Source organism: Ochotona curzoniae, unplaced genomic scaffold (assembly GCF_017591425.1).
Source record: "Ochotona curzoniae isolate NIBS_2020 unplaced genomic scaffold, NIBS_Ocur_1.0 contig_4105, whole genome shotgun sequence".
In the NCBI taxonomy this organism is placed as follows: Eukaryota; Metazoa; Chordata; class Mammalia; order Lagomorpha; family Ochotonidae; genus Ochotona; species Ochotona curzoniae.
In genome coordinates, this window is record NW_024466129.1 from 11,697,192 (window position 1) to 11,717,017 (window position 19,826).

At 43.4% G+C, this 19,826-nt stretch overlaps 1 protein-coding gene across 1 annotated transcript in view; it reads right to left on the minus strand.

The window, feature by feature from the left end:
- DPP6 (dipeptidyl peptidase like 6) overlaps positions 1-19,826 on the minus strand; it is a 768,584-nt gene that overhangs the window by 336,375 nt on the left and 412,383 nt on the right. Inside the window, exon 4 of the mRNA XM_040984381.1 lies at positions 3,588-3,682. Within this exon, the coding sequence (XP_040840315.1) occupies positions 3,588-3,682 (95 nt within the window). The remainder of the gene's footprint in view (positions 1-3,587; positions 3,683-19,826) is intronic.

Below are 19,826 nucleotides of genomic sequence, written 5' to 3' on the forward strand. Positions count from 1 at the left end.
TCTGCAGTCTTAAAACCTTTGCCACACTGTACAAAATGGTGTCTGCTGTGCCACTACTAGAGTTCTTGATCTGTTGGCCATCAAGTCTGAGGGTGACTCAGACCTATCTTTGGTGGAACCTGCAAGATGCCATGTTGTTGCAGTTCACTGAGTCAGAAATGAGTTCACTCCCAGCCCAGTGTATGCACAATACTTTCCCATAGCCTTCACCTCCCTGAGAAAAATCATGCCCAATTGGCTCTAGGGGCTAGACTGAGCTGCGAAATCCACCCTGTTCCTGCACCATCTGTCTGAGACCTGCTAGTCTGTCTCTGTTCTTGGTCAAATCAAACAGACAAGCAGGATGGTCAGTTCTTTGTCTGGGTTCACCTTCTGAGTTCCCAGTGAACATCCCTTGCCACCTTGTTGCTGATGGACGTCCAATTCAGAACACTGGCTGAATGCCGCTGGGGAATCAGTCATTGCTACACCACAACATTGTGTCTGCTGCTCTCCTATGTCTGTCAGTGCCCAGGTACCCCTCTGCTGTTGCTCTGTCATCTCCTATTTCCTGGAAAGTGCCCTCTCTGTTTCACATTGGCTAATGTCCTGCTGTCTGTAAACATGTCCTTTACCCTATTCTGCCATCCTGATTGTGACAATGCGGCCTCTTCCTTTTATTCTCCTACTCTGCTCTTCTTTGTCTCTCTCTCTACACTCTCTGCTTTGTTTCTCCATCTCCATTGCTTCTTTCTCTCCCTTCCTCTCTTTCTCTGGCTCTCTTGCTCTCTAGCTCTCTGCTTCTGCAGTCTCTGTGCCCCACAGCTGACTCTTCTACCAAAATAAATGACCTCTTCTATTCCTTGCTCATTTTATCTGGCTCCTTGTGTTTGTGGCAAATATAGTTAGCATGTTACATTTTGACCCCTAGGCAGGTGCTTCCAATCAAGGCTGTGCACACTCCAGCACCTGTTACTACTTTAGCATGGTGGGTTTTCCTACTCCCTAAAGCTTGTTCCTGGTACTCCTTGGTTGCATTGTCCTCTGGTTCTTCCTGCTTAAACCCTGTGCTCATTCTGCCTGAGCCTTGAACCTCAGCCAAACCTTCTGGTCTAAACTTCTGCCTTGTATTGTCATTCATAAAACACACAGCCATGGGACACCTGCTCAGTCTAGGTCATGTTACTAAGCACTATGGGAGACAACGTTAACTCAAAGAGTGTCAACTTTCACACTGAAAAGCATTTTTCCAGAGATGTATTTAATTTGGGGGATAACCACATGAACATTTAGTTCATGTTCTGTTGATATCAACATTTTTGCTTTAATTTAAGATGAAATGATGCCAATATGAAGACTATTTATTGGCTGGGGAAAGGGAGTGAAATGAAAGATCAAAGTTGCAGGGGATATTTTTAAAAACCTGCAGTTCACAGCTCAGTTTGTATTTCTCTACTTGTTTCAGGATATTTTATAGACCAAAATAAAAAGGTTGGCCACACAGTAGTTTCCGGTTAGTAAACTAAGATTCCTGGAAACCCAAGTAAGAGTTGACTGGCGAGTCGCCAGAGAGGCACAAACAGAATGTGGATGCGCAGCTGCACTGGATTTCTCAAGTCCACACCTTTCTCCAGGCTGCAGATGCTTCTAGAAACTCTGAGCCCTTGGGACACCATCCCTGGCTTCCTCACTTGCTCATGATAATACACAGATCTTCCGGGAGACCTAGGACCTAGACCGGAAGAGGAAATCTGCTTTGATTTAGAGATAAAAGATCAAGCCAAAGCCCCAAGAGTGTTCATGGCTAACTGGCCCAATAGAAATGAAATGTGAATTAACTGCATTCTAAATTATGCGGCTGGCCCCACCACAATATGCTCCCTCCCCACCACCCGATTTTTTGAGGTTTATTTCTAAGTATACTTAAATTCAATTTAACTTTTAACAAAAATAATGAATTAATCACCTGGCACCCATTTGGTACTTAATAAATGTTTATAAAATACAAGGGTTAATGATGTTGTAAGAAGAAAAAGGTCACATTGCTTAGGATAAGTCAGGTGACATGAGATGAGGACACTTATTTGCCTACACTGGTTTCTGAAGTGACTTTATTACTTGGCTGAAACAACTTCAATTAAAATCTATGGTGCCTCAGAAGCTAATGATTTCAGGATACGAAAGTGGTTCCTATTCTGGCATTTCATTACTAAATACATCTGTATTTACAGTACGCAACCTTTACTAAACTGATATTCTCATAGGATATACAAATAACATCCTGACACTATCATGGACTTACTCTCACTCTTCTGATTTTCTTCTATAAATTAATATTTGAAAGCCATTTTTGAGAATTTTAGCATTTTAACTGGATTGAATCAAGTCTTCATGGAATAATTCTACTAAACATTATTGCTTCATGTAAGAACATAAGTATGTACATTTTTTTAAACCACGCCCTAACTTTGCATGATACTGTCTAATGACACAAATCAGTTATTTTAAGAACTCCACCGTCACCCTGCAGTGCAAGCTCTCTGAGCCCAGTTGTGGTGTAACCACAGCTCCCTTTAACACTAAGCCTCAGTAAACCGATTTTTGCCTGAAAAAAAAAATCATGATAACAAAACAAATTAGACTAAATTCTTAAAACAGTAAGTTAAACGTTCTTTTGGTTAGAAAACGAGGTGGAGTAGTTTTCCCACGGGTCTGGGAATGGGAAGGACACACGTGCCCTTCCACCTCCACTGGACCCATCGTGACTTCCCATTCAGCTTCCAGTGCGTGCTCTAAGCTCTGCCGAGCCAACTCATCAACTTGAGGCTCAGCATCCTCGTCTCTCAAATCAGGCTTACCTCTTGTTTTTTACACCGATTTTGGCTTGGTTTTCTTCCTTTGCTTTCCCTGGCATATCAGATGAGAGGATCACCTCTGTAAAATGGGGACCTCCCCTTTTTTTTTTCTCCAATAATGAACATGAATATGTTGTCAACAGTTATCTCTCATACGCTGATTTTTGGTACATAGCTTTCATCAATGATCCTAATAAACATCTTTAATTGTATATAGACCCAGAAATCTTACTGCCATTCAATACTTCATGAAAACAAGTTTCTTTTCTAGGTTCTAATACAGTGGCATTTAAACAGACTCCAGTACACGTGTTAAAGCACAGCCATCACTTCACAGCATTAGGATGTGCAGTCACAGAGCCCAAGTTAACATTCCCTCTGTATGTAAAGGTGAGTTTTCTTAAATGAGATTTCAACACGTTCTCCTGAAGTATTCTATAGGCATAATTGCAATTGTTCTGTAAATGTGTAAGAGCCTTAGGACTTTATCTTTCAATTATATATGATATGCAATGCTTGTTTCCGACACCTGCAGAGAAATTTCCCGGACACCAAAAGAAAACTGTGCTTTCATTTCATTAAATTAGTGTGGCTTCAATTTCACATTATCTTTAGCTGCTCAGCCCATACTATTACAGGTTTATTGCTTCTCCTGGGCTATACTAAAAGTTGAAACCTCAAGTCATTTTCTGCTTTATTGATTTGTAGGAGGAAAAACTGAAATTAATCCTGGTCATTACAGAGAGTACTTACAATTTTTTTGCCTTCTATTAACACAGTAGAAATATTTGTTTCAACATTCTGCAGTATCACATTTCCTCTCTTTTCTCTGTAGATGAATTCTTTATCTACAAGAAAAGAAATAAAGAAGAAACATGAAACATCAAGAAACTTACCCCAGGTTTTTGATGGACGCTTACGTAAAATGAATTAACTAGTTTTGAAAAACAATATTAAGTAACACGCATGTGGATGTATATTTACAAATACTGTGAAACAAATGGTAAATGCTCTGAAAAAAGCAGCCATTGATGAAGAGGCAGGACACACAATGGGAAAATGAGAAATGCCATCTGAATGAAGGCAATAACACAGCCAGTTTGACAATAGGGAATTTCCCACTAGAGTAGTTGATTGAATAGCATTATGCCAATTGCATTAATTCATCCCATTAGGTAGATCCAAATGGGGGTGGGTGACCTCAGAGTTCTCGGGCTCCGAAGACACTCCAATTCCCCGTGGTCTCCTTGGCAGTTGGGATATAGTCCTCAGTGCTCATACTGATAGTCCTTGGTGAGGATCTGGGAGTCTTCAGGGTTGGGATACAAGCCTCCTCCTGTCTACCTGCTCCACTCTGGGGTCCCTCCCAGCTCCATGCATATGACCTCCTGTTAAGAGGTTGTCAGGATCGCTCTTGATTCTCCCATATGCCTTTGTAGTTTTACTATTGTCTAATGCTGATTCGAGTCTGTTGTCTATGAGTTACCAGTTATGACCCTGATAGGTTATACTTCATGTCTTCCTCACACATTCTAAGGTGATGTAAGATTTCTCTGCTCTCCCTCCCCATTATGGAATAACATAGGGTATTAAAAGTATATTAGGCTTTACAGTTCTTTGATGTAGATCATAAACAGTCTGACTCACATTGACTGTTGATTCATAGATTACATCACATTATCTTATTGCATTAGATACTGGCTGTTTGAGGTTGAAATAATATTACAATATACAGGTACAATTTTCCGGATTGACATAATTTCATTTTACATCAAGGCAAACATGCGGTACTTAAGCTTTGGGGATTGGCTCATTTCCCTTAGCATAATGGTTTCCATTTGGCCACAAAAAAACAGCAAATCGTTTTTGTTTTTTTTTTTTTAAATAGCTGAGTAGTATTCCATGGAGTAAATGAACCATAGCTTTCTTATCCAGTCTTCTGTTGATGGACATTTTGGTTGCTTCCAAGTTTTTGCAATTATTGATTGTGCTGCTATGAATTGAAGAACTGAACTCTGGTGTATCACGTGGGTGGCAGAGACCCAACTAACTGACATATCATCTGCTGTTCCCCAAGTTGAACATTAAGAGAAAGCTAGGACTGGGAGCTGAGCTGGGACTCAAATGTCGGCATTCTATTAGAAGATGTGGGCATCCCGAGAAATGTCATCTTTTTAAACATGGATTTGCCAATTATTCTCCTTTACCAATATTCTCTCATTCTAGTATTGTAATTAGCCATTTAAAGTATCTAAAAAGTTCATAGAAAATACATCTTATGAAAAGCAATGCATACATTTTAAGATAATTTTTCAATAAAATAATCTTTCCATTTAATTCCATTTGTCCCCTTAACTTTTTGAAATATATTGTAAAGTTTGATTTCATCTCAGATATCTAATGCTTTGTTCATTAAAAAGTATGTTTTGTCTCTATTCGCTTTTGGAAATTTGTCTTGAACTATTATCAAAGTTAAATTTTTTTTATGCTCTTTAACCTATCAAGTATACTCAGTGAATATTTTAGTTTCAGAATTTGTACTTTCTATTTGGAAATCTCCATTTGTTTACTTTGTTTCTAATTTTCTGCTGAATTCTCCCATTTCTCTATTGTGATTTTCATCCACCAAAATGTGATTACATTAATTCATCATAGGGAGCTTAAAAATAGTTTTTAAAATATTTTTTTTTTATTCCCAAACCATTTAAGAGTATGTTCCATCTTCTCTCCTCTTTGTATGTCTGTTAATGTTGGATTGTATCCTTGACATTATAGATTTCTGGACACTCTGGGCTTTGTTGTTATTCCCCAATGAGTGTGGCTGATGTTGCAATAGCAGGTCATTTTCTTTGCTCTGTTAAGACTACCAACCACCAGGTATATAATTATACCTACAGCTAAATAGACACAGGTATGTACATATGGATAGATTGATAGATGTAGATACAGATGATATAGTGATATTGTTTGCTTTTGCAGAAACTATTTTGGGTAAATTTCTTAACCTGACATTCCAAGCTCCTTACATTCTGGCCTGGGTCTCTTGCCCTGTTTTAACTTCCCAACACCTTCACTAAGCATCATGAACAACACTGCCCTGTCTTCCTTGCTGCTGTGCTTCCTCACGCAGCTGTGTTTGCCTGGAATGCCCTTCTCAGACAGCAGCCAGTTGGAGTGTTCTGGTCTCAGCATCAATGTCAGCTCCTTTGTGAGGTTTCCATGCCTCTGCCAGACAGAATTAGTCATCTCTTTTCAGTCCATATTTCATTCACTCTATTCTATCTCACATAAGCTCGAGTTACGTGTCTGTTAGAGTTCTCTGACTCCTGCAGTAAGGTGCATGTTTCTCGGGGTAAGAGGCCAGACATTGTTGTCATTCTATCTCTATACTGAGTATAGTGTCTGGTCTGAAGTAAGTTGCTGAAGGAATCCATGATGAATCGAGGGAATTAATATTGCCATAAGCCTGATTTATCAAACTTTACATGTGAGACAACAAACAGAACCACTTCGTGAGAGGAACTGCTGGAGGATAAAGGAATCATATAAATCAAAGGACACATTAGAAAATAGATACATAAATTCTGAATTTTTCAAAATATGTATTTTGTGCCACATCATGAGACTCTATTTTATTGCTGTCTTTGCAATGCAACACAAAGCTACATGGTTAAACATACACTGCATAAGACCATTACAGAATTGGGAAACAAAGTTGAAAAACCCTAACTCAATGTGAGATGTAAGAAAGATGTTCTTTCATTGGAATAGTTTTCCCAAGAAACAAATGACAGTGCCATCAACCAGTGGTTCTTTTTCTTTTTCTTTTTTTAAAGAGATCTATTTATTTTTATTGGAAAGTCACATATACAGAGAGGAGGAGAGACAGTGAGAAATCTTCCGTCCGATGATTCACTCTCCAAGTGAGCGCAACAGCCGATGCTATGCCAATCCGAAGCCAGGAGCCAGGAACTTCTTCCAGGTCTCCCATCTGAGTGCAGGATCTCAAGGCTTTGGGTCGTCCTCAACTGCTTTCCTAGGCCACAAGCAGGAAGCTGGATGGGAAGTGGGGCTGCCAGGATTAGAACCAGTGCCCATATGGGATCCCAGAGCGTTCAAGGCGAGGACTTTAGCTGCTAGGCGATGCCGCTTGGCCCTAGTGGTTATTTTTCATATAACAAATATCTAGCACTCAATATTTAAAATGTATTATTTGTCTCACTGTTATATATATTTATGGAATTTTACAAAGCTAAAAATAACAAAAATAATGAGTTCAGTTAGTTATAGAACAAAGAAAGTGATTAGATTTCATTTTGTTTTGTTTGACCAAACTGATGCAAAAGGATAGAGCAAATGAAACATGCTTATTCTAATTCTTCTAAAAATAACATCCTAATCAATTACAAGAACTATCATATACCAAATGATGCGATATGTTGCTAAGCAATGATGGTCATTAAAAAAATATTTTCAAAGGTCATAACTGTAATGAGAGCTTAAGTAATCTCATGGCATCTAATGGTATTACAATTTTTTTTAACAATCTGAGCCTAGATCTCATTTTTAAAGTGTCACTGTAGATTAGTTTTAGCTTTCTAAAGTGTGCTTTGGTATAAATATGAAAAAGAATCTTTACAAAGGGATATATATTAATTTCATTCTTTTTGAAAAGATTTATTTGAAAGGCATAGTGCCAGAGAGAGGAGAGAGGAGAGAGGAGAGGGAGGGAGGGAGGGAGAGAGAAAGAGAGAGAGAGAGAGAGAGAGAGAAAAGGCATTTTTCCATCTAGTAAACAGATACAATAGCCACAGTTGGGCAGGCCAACACCAAGACTAAGGTACTTCCTGCACATCTCCCATACGGGCTGCCATGACTCATGCTCTCATGCTGCTCAGTTGGCTTCCGGGGACTGTTAGGAGGGAGCCAACTTGGAAAAGGGTGGATGGGACTCCAACTGGCCCTCCAGGATGAGATGTGGGTGTTGCAAGCTGTGGAGTAAGCAGCTGCACACTAATCCATGGTTCTGAAACAGATAGTAACAGCAGGAACTGATTTTTTTTCATCACCATCTTTTCATTTAAACAATGGCTGAAAGTAACAATGTTCTGATTATTTTCTAGATATAACTTACTTATATTTATATACAGTATAATTATTCTGATTCACCTATATCCCATGACAGTTGAGATCAATGTTATAAAACCCTTATCAATAACACTTACATTGCAAATACCATATTCTACTAAATGAAACCAGAACTTTTCATGAGTAGCTGATTCCAGGTCAATGATAGAAAATATATGGGCCCCAGGGCGTGGCCTAGCAGCTAAAGTCCTCGCCTTGAATGCGCCAGGATCCCATATGGGCACCAGTTCTAATCCCAGCAGCTCCACTTCCCATCCAACTCCCAGCTTGTGGCTTGGGAAAGCAGTCAAGGACGGCCCAAAGCTTTGGGACCGTGCACCCGTATGGGAGACCTGGAAGAAGTTCCTGGCTCCTGGCTTTGGATTGGCATAGCATCGGCCGTTGCACTCACTTGGAGAGTGAATCATCGGACGGAAGATCTTCCTCTCTGTTTCTCCTTCTCTCTGTATATCTGACTTTCAAATAAATAAATCTTAAAAAAAAAAGAAAATATATTAAGCCAAGGAATCTGAGAAAATACACTAGGATTATGGCAAAATGATTCAGAAGCCACCGTGATTACAGGGCTCTCTCTAGTCAGGGACACAACGTTTGGAACATCAATGAGAAAATAAGTGAAGTGGACTGAAGCTCATCAATTGGTCTTTGAACATAAAATGCTGCTTTAAAAACAAGCATCTTATTTAATTGGTAATTATTAGAGAATGATTATAATTCAACATATCATTCACAGGAAAGACATCGGATAAAAGAATATTTAATTAATACCATAAGCACCAAAGTAGGAGATTCTAAGAAACTATAGGAAAACATGACTCATTTTCTTAATATTTATGCAGCATTTGGAAACTTAAATATCAAAATAATTAATGACCTAAGAAATCATTTTAAAATGTTTTTCAATGTGCTATAGTACCTGTTCTCGTCTTTCAGGGATGTCCACAGCGAGGCATATCAGGATAAAATGTCACAGTATTTGGGTTTTGCTGCTGAATAACATTGGTGGAAAAGCAAAAGATCAGATAAAGATGAGCCAAATCGGCCGTTAGAATTTATTTATTGAATTTGGATTATGGATACTTAGGGGGTACTATTCTTACTTTTGTGTACATTTAAAATTTTCCACAATAAGAGACTGGCATTGTGGCACAGTGAATAAAGACACTGCCGGCCATGTCAGCACCTTCGTTTGTTCCAGCTGTTACATTGGTTCACTTTCAACACAACTCCCTGGGAAAGTCGCAGCAAAGGGCCCAAGTGTTTGGACCTCAACCAACTACATGGGAGACTTGAACAGAGCTCCTGGCTACTGGCTTCAGCTTAGTCCAAGCTGGCAACTGTGGCCATCTGGGAAGTGAACCAATCAATGGAAGACTGCTTTCTCTCAGTGTTTATCTACTGCCTTCTTTCTTTCTCCCTCTGCAGCCCGATCTCTCTGCAGCTCTGCTTTTCAAACAAATAAATGAATCTTTAAAGTTTTTCTTTTATAATAAATCATTGAAATTGAAATCAAAGCTCAACAATTTTTAAAGCCATGCAGTTTACAATGAACATAAAACTACTCTATTACTTTATTCTTTTAGTCCTTATAATGTTTCACAAATAATTTTTATTTACAGACTCAATCTGGTATTTTGTTTGTAGATATTTACTTATTGTGTTTTCACTATATTTCTCCAGTAATTAGTGGACCACAAACAAGTTCCAAAATATTTTCTTTTTGAATCATGACCGCCAGTTTTGAAGTTGCACAACCTTGCGTCCTTGAAAGCAAGTAGCTGTTTCCAGGTCTGAGAAACATTAATTTTAGAATGAATGCAGAAGGTCTTACTGGATACACGACAAAGACAAATGAAGACAAACAACTGATGTAGCAAAGTCAAGATCAAACTGGTTGCAAAAGTGACCCCAATTCTTCACTCATGCTTTGCCATATCAATTTTCAGGATATTTTGTCTGAGCTCCAGGATTGGATAGATAAATTGTAATCGTCTCTTTCTCATATATTTATATACATATGTATAGAACGTATGTATACACATAATGTCACACATGTATATATAATACGTTATGCATAAACAAGCAAGCATCTCAAAAGCTCTTTTGTCATTTGAGTTGTCCTCTTGGGTCCACTGCTACGAGACACATATGACTGGACTAGTCTTTTGGCCTTTGGAGAACAAAGCTATCTGGAGGAGAGATGCGTTGCCACATTTGTCCAAAAGGAGTTCACTCTAGGGTAGGGAAGAGACAGCTGCTTGACAATCCACGTGAATGAGTCAACCAAGACATAAGCAGAGTTCTCTAATTATGCACCAGCTGACGATGGATGAAAAAGGAAGACTTGCTTTACATATCACTAAGGCTGGTGGACTTATACAGCCTACTTGAGGCACTAGGTAACTGGTATGAGAAGTGCTGGGGTCCGTGCGGTGTGTGTGGAGGACACAAAGGTGTGAAGAGAACTGTTCCATTGCAGGCAAGGCCACAAGCAATTTCCTGCTGCATGGCAGGGCCCGGCGGATGTCTCGGCACCCACCTGAAGGCAATTCCACCTCCCTTTGCATGGACACCGGACAACCCTGCTGAGATTTCTATCATCTATTTAGGCATTGTCTGCCACTGCGGAGTGGGTCTTGACTATCAATGTGAGCTTGGAAGTTGATGTTGCTGAAGGGCATTTTATAATTCCTACTGTCTATCTCTACTGCCTCCGTTGAACATCCTTGATCTTTAGCTCCCTCCTTCTGAGATGCATTTCCTCCCTAGAGTGAGGATTGCAGTAGCAATGTGTTATTGATTGATACACACTGTCTACTGAGAACTTCTATTGAGAGCTTTAAGGTGAAACAAACAGCAGAATTATCCTTGGAAACACCCACTTGACCATGACGTAAAAAGTCTGTGCCTGAGTCTGTGACTGCTTCTGTATAAATAAAGCAGACAGCTTTCTCACATTGTTCATTATGATCCTGAAACCGTAACGGCCCATTTCTTTTCTCTTTACGCCTAATCCATACACCCTTTGCGAATCCCGAACTCAACTGGAGCTGGACCACAGCAGTGAAGAACCATTTACAACTGTCTCAAGTATCCCAAGGTAGAACAACCGGAACACTAAAGAATGCTATCATTAATTAAAACAATTGAAGCTGAATTAAAATTTCTGTCCACGGGCCAGGCACAATAGCATAGTGGTTAAAGACCTCACTTTGCACATGCCAGGATCCCATATCATCACAGGTTCTAATCCCGGTGGCTCTGCTTCCCATCCAGCTCTCTGCTTGTGGCCTGGGAAAGGAGTTGAGGACAGCCCAAAGCCTTGATATCATGTACCCACATGGGAGACCTGCAGGAGGTTCCCAGGTCCTGGCTCCAGATTGGCACAGCACTGGCCATTGCGGTCACTTGGGGAGTGAATCATCAGACAGAAAATCTTCCTCTCTGTCTCTCCTCCTCTCTGCATATCTGACTTCCAATAAAAATAAATAAATCTTTAAAAAATTTTTTGTCCATAATAATACTCAAAAAGAAATAAAAATGGTCAAACATTGTGTTTTCCACAATTGGACATGCTGTCACAGCAAATTCTTACTCTAAAAGGAACAATGAAAAAGGCATAGGAAGTAATTCAGCCTGCTAAGCTAGTAATTCAAAGACACCAAAGAGTCTGTTGTGGAGGAAAGTTCCTCATTTTAAAAGATTCGGTTCAGCCATAGGATTGGAGCAAAAGCAGCTCCCTGCAGTGAGGCAGCTGTGGGGGATGTCCCAGCCAGGCTGGACCCAAGTTGGGGACTCAGGCCAAAGCCACTGCCAAAAGGCAGTGACCAAGTCCTAGGCTTTGGGTGGTCAGTGTGCCTATTGGTCGTGAGGCTTTGCCTGCTGGCCACCTGGAGGTGAGCTCTGGGGTTTTTAGGATATGTAATTGCTGCATATTACATCCATGGATAAGGCCAGTGTGAGTGTAGGTGAGGGTTGAATTCCGGGTGACTCCCAGCAACAGGCTAATGGAACTTTCAGGCAAGTATGGGGACTGAGATCTGGTGGTCTGAAAGAGTGAGTCCAATAAGATCTATTTGGGCCAGACTGATTCACCAGCCCAATTAGGAATCCTGAGATGAGCTGTTAGCATAGAGCACCACTGACTGCCACGCACCAGTCTACACAAAAGTTATGGATGGAGGCTTGTCTGGCAGGGCTAGGTACCAGTACCTGACTGGGTGGTGGAACAATGGACGGGCCACACTTGGCAGGGTCATGACACTAACCAGCATGCGAGAGAACCAGGTCCGGGGAAAGATTCTGTGGGTCCAACCCTGTGGAATATAAGTCCTGCTGGTCAGCTCACGAGTTGGAGTGGTGATGGGCTGAGTTAGGTATGACCAGGGAACCTACCACGACTTATTGGTAAAGGAACCGACAGCAGTCTGGGCAGGTCAAGGCAGCAGCACCCAAATGTGCACCCTAAAATAGGATGTGGGGTGGGCCAAGTTGCAACTGGAAGGGGGCAGACAGGGCACAGGTGAGCAGACCTCAACTCACAAGGAAGAACAAAACTTAGGATGGAGCACAGGTAATGCGGAACTAGGCTTTTATACTGACTGATTTGCATGAGAAAGGGACACTATACCAGAGCATGGAAGGCAAAGGCTGACAGGTGAGGGGCTAAGCCAAGTGGGTCAGAGCAAAACCGCTGGCATGTGCGCATAATCTAGGGCTGGGAATAGGCTCGGTTGGGGAGCTGTGAGAGTACACCCTTGCTGGGATGGGATTTCCACAGGAGAGTGCGGCAGCCGGAATAGGGACTGCATTCTGGTCTGGATATGGCTGCAATCTCCCTTGACACAGGTGTGATCTGGGGCTGGGTGCATCAAACCAGGCTAGACGCAGGCACCATCTGGTGCTCTGGAGAACCTGGGTAGATTTGGGACAGGCTAGGCTAGGTCTCTGCCCCTACTGAGCCATCTGTGAGCAGTGTCTGGGTATGGACAAGTCTTGGCTGGGCTGAAACATCCAACACCAAGAATCAGAATGAATTGAAGGCCAGCAAGGAAAGGCCACTGCTCCTACCAGGACAGGAAGTGGTCCTTGGACCCAGCAGTATGTGCAAGACCTGGCATAGGGAGAGGTTCTGATGGAGGAGCTTGGGAAACTCCTTTGTTGGGACACTGCCCATGCAGGTGAGTGCAAGAACCATGATAAGCAGCAATCCAGACCAGGCCAGAGAAAGATACCCACCGGCATACATATGGCATAGGTGGGGGACAGACCAGGCTGAACCAGTTCACAACACCCACTGGCGAATCCGAGCACCAGAACAGAGTGTGGGTCAAGCCAGGTTTGGCTGAGACAAAAATCAGTGTACATTACAGAATGCCAACCAGATTAGCCATACCAGATGTGGCTGCAGCACCCAAACAGCACATGTGAGAACCAGGGTGAGAGGGGGCAAAGCTGGCAGGAGGAATTTGAGCTCCCCTGCTGGACAACCAATCCCACTGGAGAGCGTGAGCTGGGATGGGTGCAGACCGGAGCAGTCAGGGCTACAACACCTTTGGACTTCAGGTGAGCTAGAAAAGCCAAGTTGAGCTGACTGTTCTGACTAATGTAAGCAAAAATCAGAGTGGGTGAGGATTGGGTGGGCTTTGCTGCAGCATCAGCTGGCAGAGGATGGTACTGGGGACTAAATCTGTCAAGTTAAATTCCAGAACCACCTGGAAAGTGCATAATCCGGGAGTGGGAGTGGCCTAGGAAAATAGTGGGCACCTCCCTTTTGGGTTACCACTCCCACTGGAGAGCATGAAAACCAGGACGGTGGCAGGAGTGGCTAGACAGAAAGGCACACAACAGCATATGTGGAGCTGGATAGTTGAGTTGGTTAGATGGACTTAGGTTACAATACCCGTTGACATGTATGAGAGCTGAATGGGATGTGGGACAGACTGGACTAGTCTGCTGCACATACTGGCAAGCATGGGAACCAGGGTAGGGGGCAGGCCTGGTGGGGGTTATGGGAGTTGCCCCAGCTAGGTTGCAGCTTCCACTGGTTTGTGTGAGGGTCAAGTATGACAAGGGCAGGATCAGGCTGGACTGCAACAACCATTGGTTCGCATGGAAGACAGGGCTGGAAACAGAACGGACTCAGCAATTGACATGACCAGCACGTGCATAAGCTGAATGGGGAGATGGACGGTGTCAGACCCTGTACTGGCAAATACACACAAGAATCAAGTCTGGGATCAGCTCAGATGAATTTACTTTGGAGATCCCTCCAACTGAACTGCTGAGCTCAGAACCCCAACCATGAAGAGACTATGTCAGCCAGTGAATTCTGAATAGATTTCATCATGCTTACAACGGCAAGACTGGCAGTAATTCAGACCTGTTGAACTATCAAAACTGCTTGAGCAGGACCCTCGGAGCATGCCTCACATCAGGGACCTGGGATGGGTGGGAGGCTGGGTGAGGCTTCTCCCTTTGTTTCTCCCCTGGCCCCAGATACAGGGGAGAAAAATGATAACAGTGTGGAAACAATGGTCTTACCCATTTTCCTGTAGCCCTTGACCCTATGTACCTTAATCAACTATGTAAGATTATTTAAAAAAATTAAAAATTAAAAAAGATTCACGAGTCATAAATGTAGAAGGATGATTAAGTTAGAGAAACTATTGTTTCTAGATTATCAGTGCACATTCACTTCCTTTGGGAAAAGTTGATTAGATATTTATCTATTGCCAAAATATTTCCCAACAGGAAACATACCAATCAGTGGCAATGGAAAAAAAAATGGCAGTTATCTCTACCTGGTAATTAACCTTAGAATCCTCAACAGGCGGACAAACAGACACCAAAGATAAAGATGTAATACTCTATAAGGAATCACACAAATTCATTACATGGACAATTTTATGACACAATTGGCCCAATCAACTGAAATAACATTACAAAGCAAGTACTATTCTATATTACCAGAAATTAAAGGGATGTGATCAAATATAATTATGAGCCTTAATTTCATGCGATATGAAGATAACAGTCTTTAGAAGGTGTTTTTAGAATGAATGAGGAAATTTGAATATAGCTTTAGAATTCAGTCATATTAGAAGGTCATTGTCATTTTTGTCAGGTAAGATCATGCTCTTGCAGATAGAAAGGTATACTTTAGAGATGCATTATTTAATATTTTAGAATGAGAGAAAGCAATATAATTTGCACTTAAATATTTTCAGCAGAAAAAATATTGGTGGAAGTGGCAAAAATGGCAAAAACTGAAAATGATATTGCTGTTAGTTATATGGGTGCGGGCTATGTTATCCGATGTAATTTCCTTTCAGTACGCTTTTCCATTAAAAGAAACAGAAAATGACACGCCACAGTCTCTGATTTCTAGGAACACACAAAAGAGTTGGGCAGTTATCCCCAGAACACTCAGCTGGGAGTGAGTTGACATATCAGAAAGGGATACTTGGAAAAGTTCAAGAGGCTTCTTCTTGGATTACTCAGGAAGCCGATTCCTAAGTGATAGGTGGTGAGCGGATCTCATGTGAGGGAAAATTTCAAAAAAAGAATATAAGTGAAAAGTTAGAAGATGCTGAGTAAGCAGCCTAGTGTTTAAGCAAACCAAGTGAAAAAAAATAGGAGTTACCACAGGTGGTAGACCAGATGACCCCTGAAAAGCTTCACTCCCTCAGTAAATGTTTCAGTGAGTAGAAAGTTAGCACAAAAATTCCTCAAAAAAATGTATGAAAAAATGTGATGAAAAAGTTTCTGGTGAGTGCTTGGCTTCTGCCTGCACAGGTGGCCTCATGGTGGCCTGGGGGGTGCAGACTTGCAAGGGGTGCAGGGGCTCACACTCAGGCAGTAGAGCAAATCTCGGGATTTGCACATGTGCTTGATCCCAGGCATGGTGGCAGAGGAGGGGAGAGCCCTCAGAATACTGACCCGGTGTGCTGATGGGCCAAGCTTGAGGAATTGCGAATGTGCTGGGATCCTGGGTAGGTGGAGCAGGAGGGTCACAGGCCAGCACATGTACCTGAAGCTTGGGTCCCTGATGGGCGGGCAGAGCTCCAAGCCAGTACACAACCCCACATGAAGACTGGACTTGGGAAGACCAGGCTGGGGACTGCATGCACTTCCTGGTGCAGGGACTGTGGATCGTGCAGGGAAGGGAGCATGGGGATGCGTGTGTAGGAGGACTGCTGGGGGTTACGTTGCAGATGAGGAATGACTTCTGGCGAACTTCCACCAACAAGGCCACTCTACTTGCAGGTGAGTGAGGTGCCTGAGGCCAAGCTGTTTGGAGGAGGGAAGCTGGAGGACCTTTCTGGGTCAAACCAATGCACCCACTCACATGGAAGACCAGAGCTGGGCTACTTCGCACCACCCACCAGTGAACACTAGAGCTAGGGTTGGGGGCCTATCTGGCAGGGCTAGATCACGTACCAGCCAGTGAGGGTTAAAACAAGGGGCAGGTAATGTTACGCTGGGCCATGACACTAACCAGGATGTGAAAGAACCAAGTCTAGGGGCACATTGTGTAAGGGATATGTGGGCTCACCCCTGTGGGACTGCAATACCCACTGCTTTGCTCAAGAGCTGGGAGTAATGATGGGCAGAGCTTGGCATGATCATGGAGCCCCAAGACATGCATGGGTACTGGGAACAGGCTGGTGGTCCAGGCTACAGCACCCATAAGTGTACCCAAGAAGAGGCTGTGGAGTGGGTCCAATCACAACAACCACCAGCACACACAAAGGCTGAGAAAGAGAGGGCAGACTCTGCAGGATAAGGGCCTAGCACCCACTGGCACATATGAAATCTGGATCTGGGAATGGCCTGGTGGGGGAACTTGAGGAACTCCCTGGTGGGCTATATCTCCCACTGGTAAGCATGTGATTCAGGCCTGGGTGTTGGTCAGGCTGCACAAGGCTGCTCTACTTGTCAGAAAGTGTGTGGGTTGGTTCAGGACAGTAGGGGTGCTGATTGAACAGAGTCAGGTCAAACCTTTGCGCACTGGCTTATGAAGCAGCCAGGACGACAGAGTATGCTAGGCTAGGCTGTAACACCTACTTGTTTGCATGAAAGCTAGGAATGGGGGCAGACTTGACAGGACTCGGTTGCAGCACCCATAAGGGAGAGCTGGAACTGGAGGCAGGCCACACCAGGCCAGGGTGCATCATCTGATGGCAACGGCCAAGACAGTAAATGGGCTATGTTGGGTTGGGTTAGAGCAATCACTGGCTTGTACAAGGTCTGTGTCTGGGATCAGGCCTGGTTGGGGATGCTAAGGGGACACCCAGGCTGGGCTTCAGTTCCTTCTGATAAGTGCAAGAGCCAGAATGGGGAAAATGGACGGCTGGGCATGGCTACAGTATTCCTCAGTACGGGTGTGGACTGGGTCTGGGGTTTGCCAGACTGGGTTAGATTCCAGTACCAGTTGGAGCTCTCAAGAGCCAGAGTGGGTGTGGGACAGCTGGGATAAGTGTCTGCACCCACTGAAACACACAACAGCTGGGTTTGAGAGTGGGTCAGGCAGGGCTGAGCTCTAGCACCCAATAGTAAAGAGTTAGAATGGGTGTGGGCTGGTCAGGCAAGGCCACTGTTCTTCCCAGGACAGGAAGTGTGTCACACCAAGCTAGTCCAAGGACCCACCAGAGTGTGTATGAGATCTGCAAAGGGAAGGTGACCTGAAAGAGGAGCTTGGGGGACTCCTTTATCAGGATGCAGTCCCTGCAGGTAAGTGTAAGAATTGAGATGGAACAGCCCAGACCAGGCCAGATTATAGTACCTGCTGGCATACATGTGTGTCAGGTCTTGGGTCAACCCAGGCTGGGCCAGTTTTATAACACCAGGATGGGATGCAAGACAGACCGGGTTGACCCAAAACACCTGCCAGTTCATATTAAAAGGTAGGCCATGTCAGATTATGCTGTGGCAACCACCAGCACATGCAAGACCCAATGGAGGGAGTGAGATCAGTGGAGGGACAGCAAGGACTCCCCTGATGGGCCACTACTCCTGTTGGTGAGCATGGGAGCTGGGAGCGGGGACAGACTATGCTAGGCAAGGCTATGACACCCACTGAACTGCATATGGACTGGTTTAGGGGGAGAGCTAGGCTGGGCTAATTGACTGTACCCACTGGCATATGCATGAGCCAGAGTAAGTGCAGGCTTTGCCCCATTATCAGCTGGTAAGTGCTGGGAATGAGGCAAGTCACACTAAGCTAGACTACATAACTACCTGGAAAGTATAAGATCCAGGGTTGGCAGTGCGCCTTGCAAGCAAATTATGGACAATTCTCTGGTGGGCTGCAGTTCCCACCAGTGAGTATGAGAACCTGGGCTGGAAGTGGACCTGGCTGGGCAGGCGGTAGCACCAACAAGCATAAGTGTAGACTGGATAGTGTGGTTGGCAGGGCTGAGCTAGGCTGCAGCTTCCAATTGGTGTATGCAAAAGTAGAACGCAATGAGGGACAGACCAGACCAGTCTGGTGCACACACCTTCATGTGCAAGAATCATGACTGGGGATGAGCCTGGTGGGAGTTATTGGGGGTTGCTTTTACTGGGTTGCAGTTCCAGCTGGTATGAGGGCTGAGTAGGTAGTGGGCAGGGTAGGGCTGGGCTGCAGCATCCATTGGCTTGTGTAAGAGGTGGGGCTGGGGACAGAACTGACCCAACAACTGCAACCACCAGCCCAGTGCACCATCTGCAGCAACTGAGGAGGCTCAGTTCTGATGCGTACATTCCACACTCAGCCCACAGATCCTGTGATTTTAACTACGGTTTGAGTTCTGAGTCACGCAGAAGCGACCCCAGATCTGATTCCTGTGTGTGCTAGCCAGTACAGGGTCTGGCTCAGTCTGTCACCCACATCAACCTGCACACTCCAAAAGGGAAAGATTCATTTTGTAGATGCATCTCTAATTGCCTGTATCTAATTCTGTTTTAATATTGTTTTTTTCTTTGCGTATTATTGCTTCAACAATTCATGAACTAAATAACACCTTTAACTAATGGACTAGTTGAAAGACAAAAGCTTGATAGAAAGAGTCCATCAAGAATATCTTGGAAGAAAAGTACCAGCGAGAGGAGATAAACTGTTAGGAAATGCCTGTTCTAGGAAATTGGAAATTTGACTTCTCTTTATAGCTTTACTACAAACCAGCCATGGCAGAAGACTGTGACAAAGTTTCTGAGAGTATCCTGAAAGGGACGGGGCATTGTGTTCCCATCTCTTCTTTTCCTGTTAACAGGAATGTTTTCATATGAGGAGGGGCTACTGTAGTCATCTTGGGTCACCAGCAGATTCTGGAAACGTAATGAACATACTAGCAAAATAGGCCATATCTCCTGATTTTATGAAAGAGAGAAATGCAGTTGACGGTCAAAGTTGTGCCATTAAAACTAGTATTTGGATTCTTTTTTTTTTTTTTTAAGAAAGTAGCTAATCTTGGGCCCAGCACGATGGCCTCGTGGCTTAAGTCCATGCCTTGAACATGCGCAATCCCATATGGGTGCTGGTTCTAATCCCAGCAGCTCCACTTCCCACCCAGCTCCCTACTTGTGGCCTGGGAAAGCAGTCGAGGATGGCCCAATGCCTTGGGACACTGCACCTGTGAGGGAGACCTGAAAGAAGTTCTTGGGTCCTGGCTTCGGATTGACACAGCACCAGCTGTTGCGGTCACATGGGAAGTGAATCATCAGATGGAAGATCTTCCTCTCTGTCTCTCCTCCTCTCTGTATATCTGACTTTGCAATAAAAATAAATAAATCTTTTTAAAAATAAAGTAGCTAATCCTAATAAAAAAAGATGATTGTATATCACCCCTAATTTTTTTATGC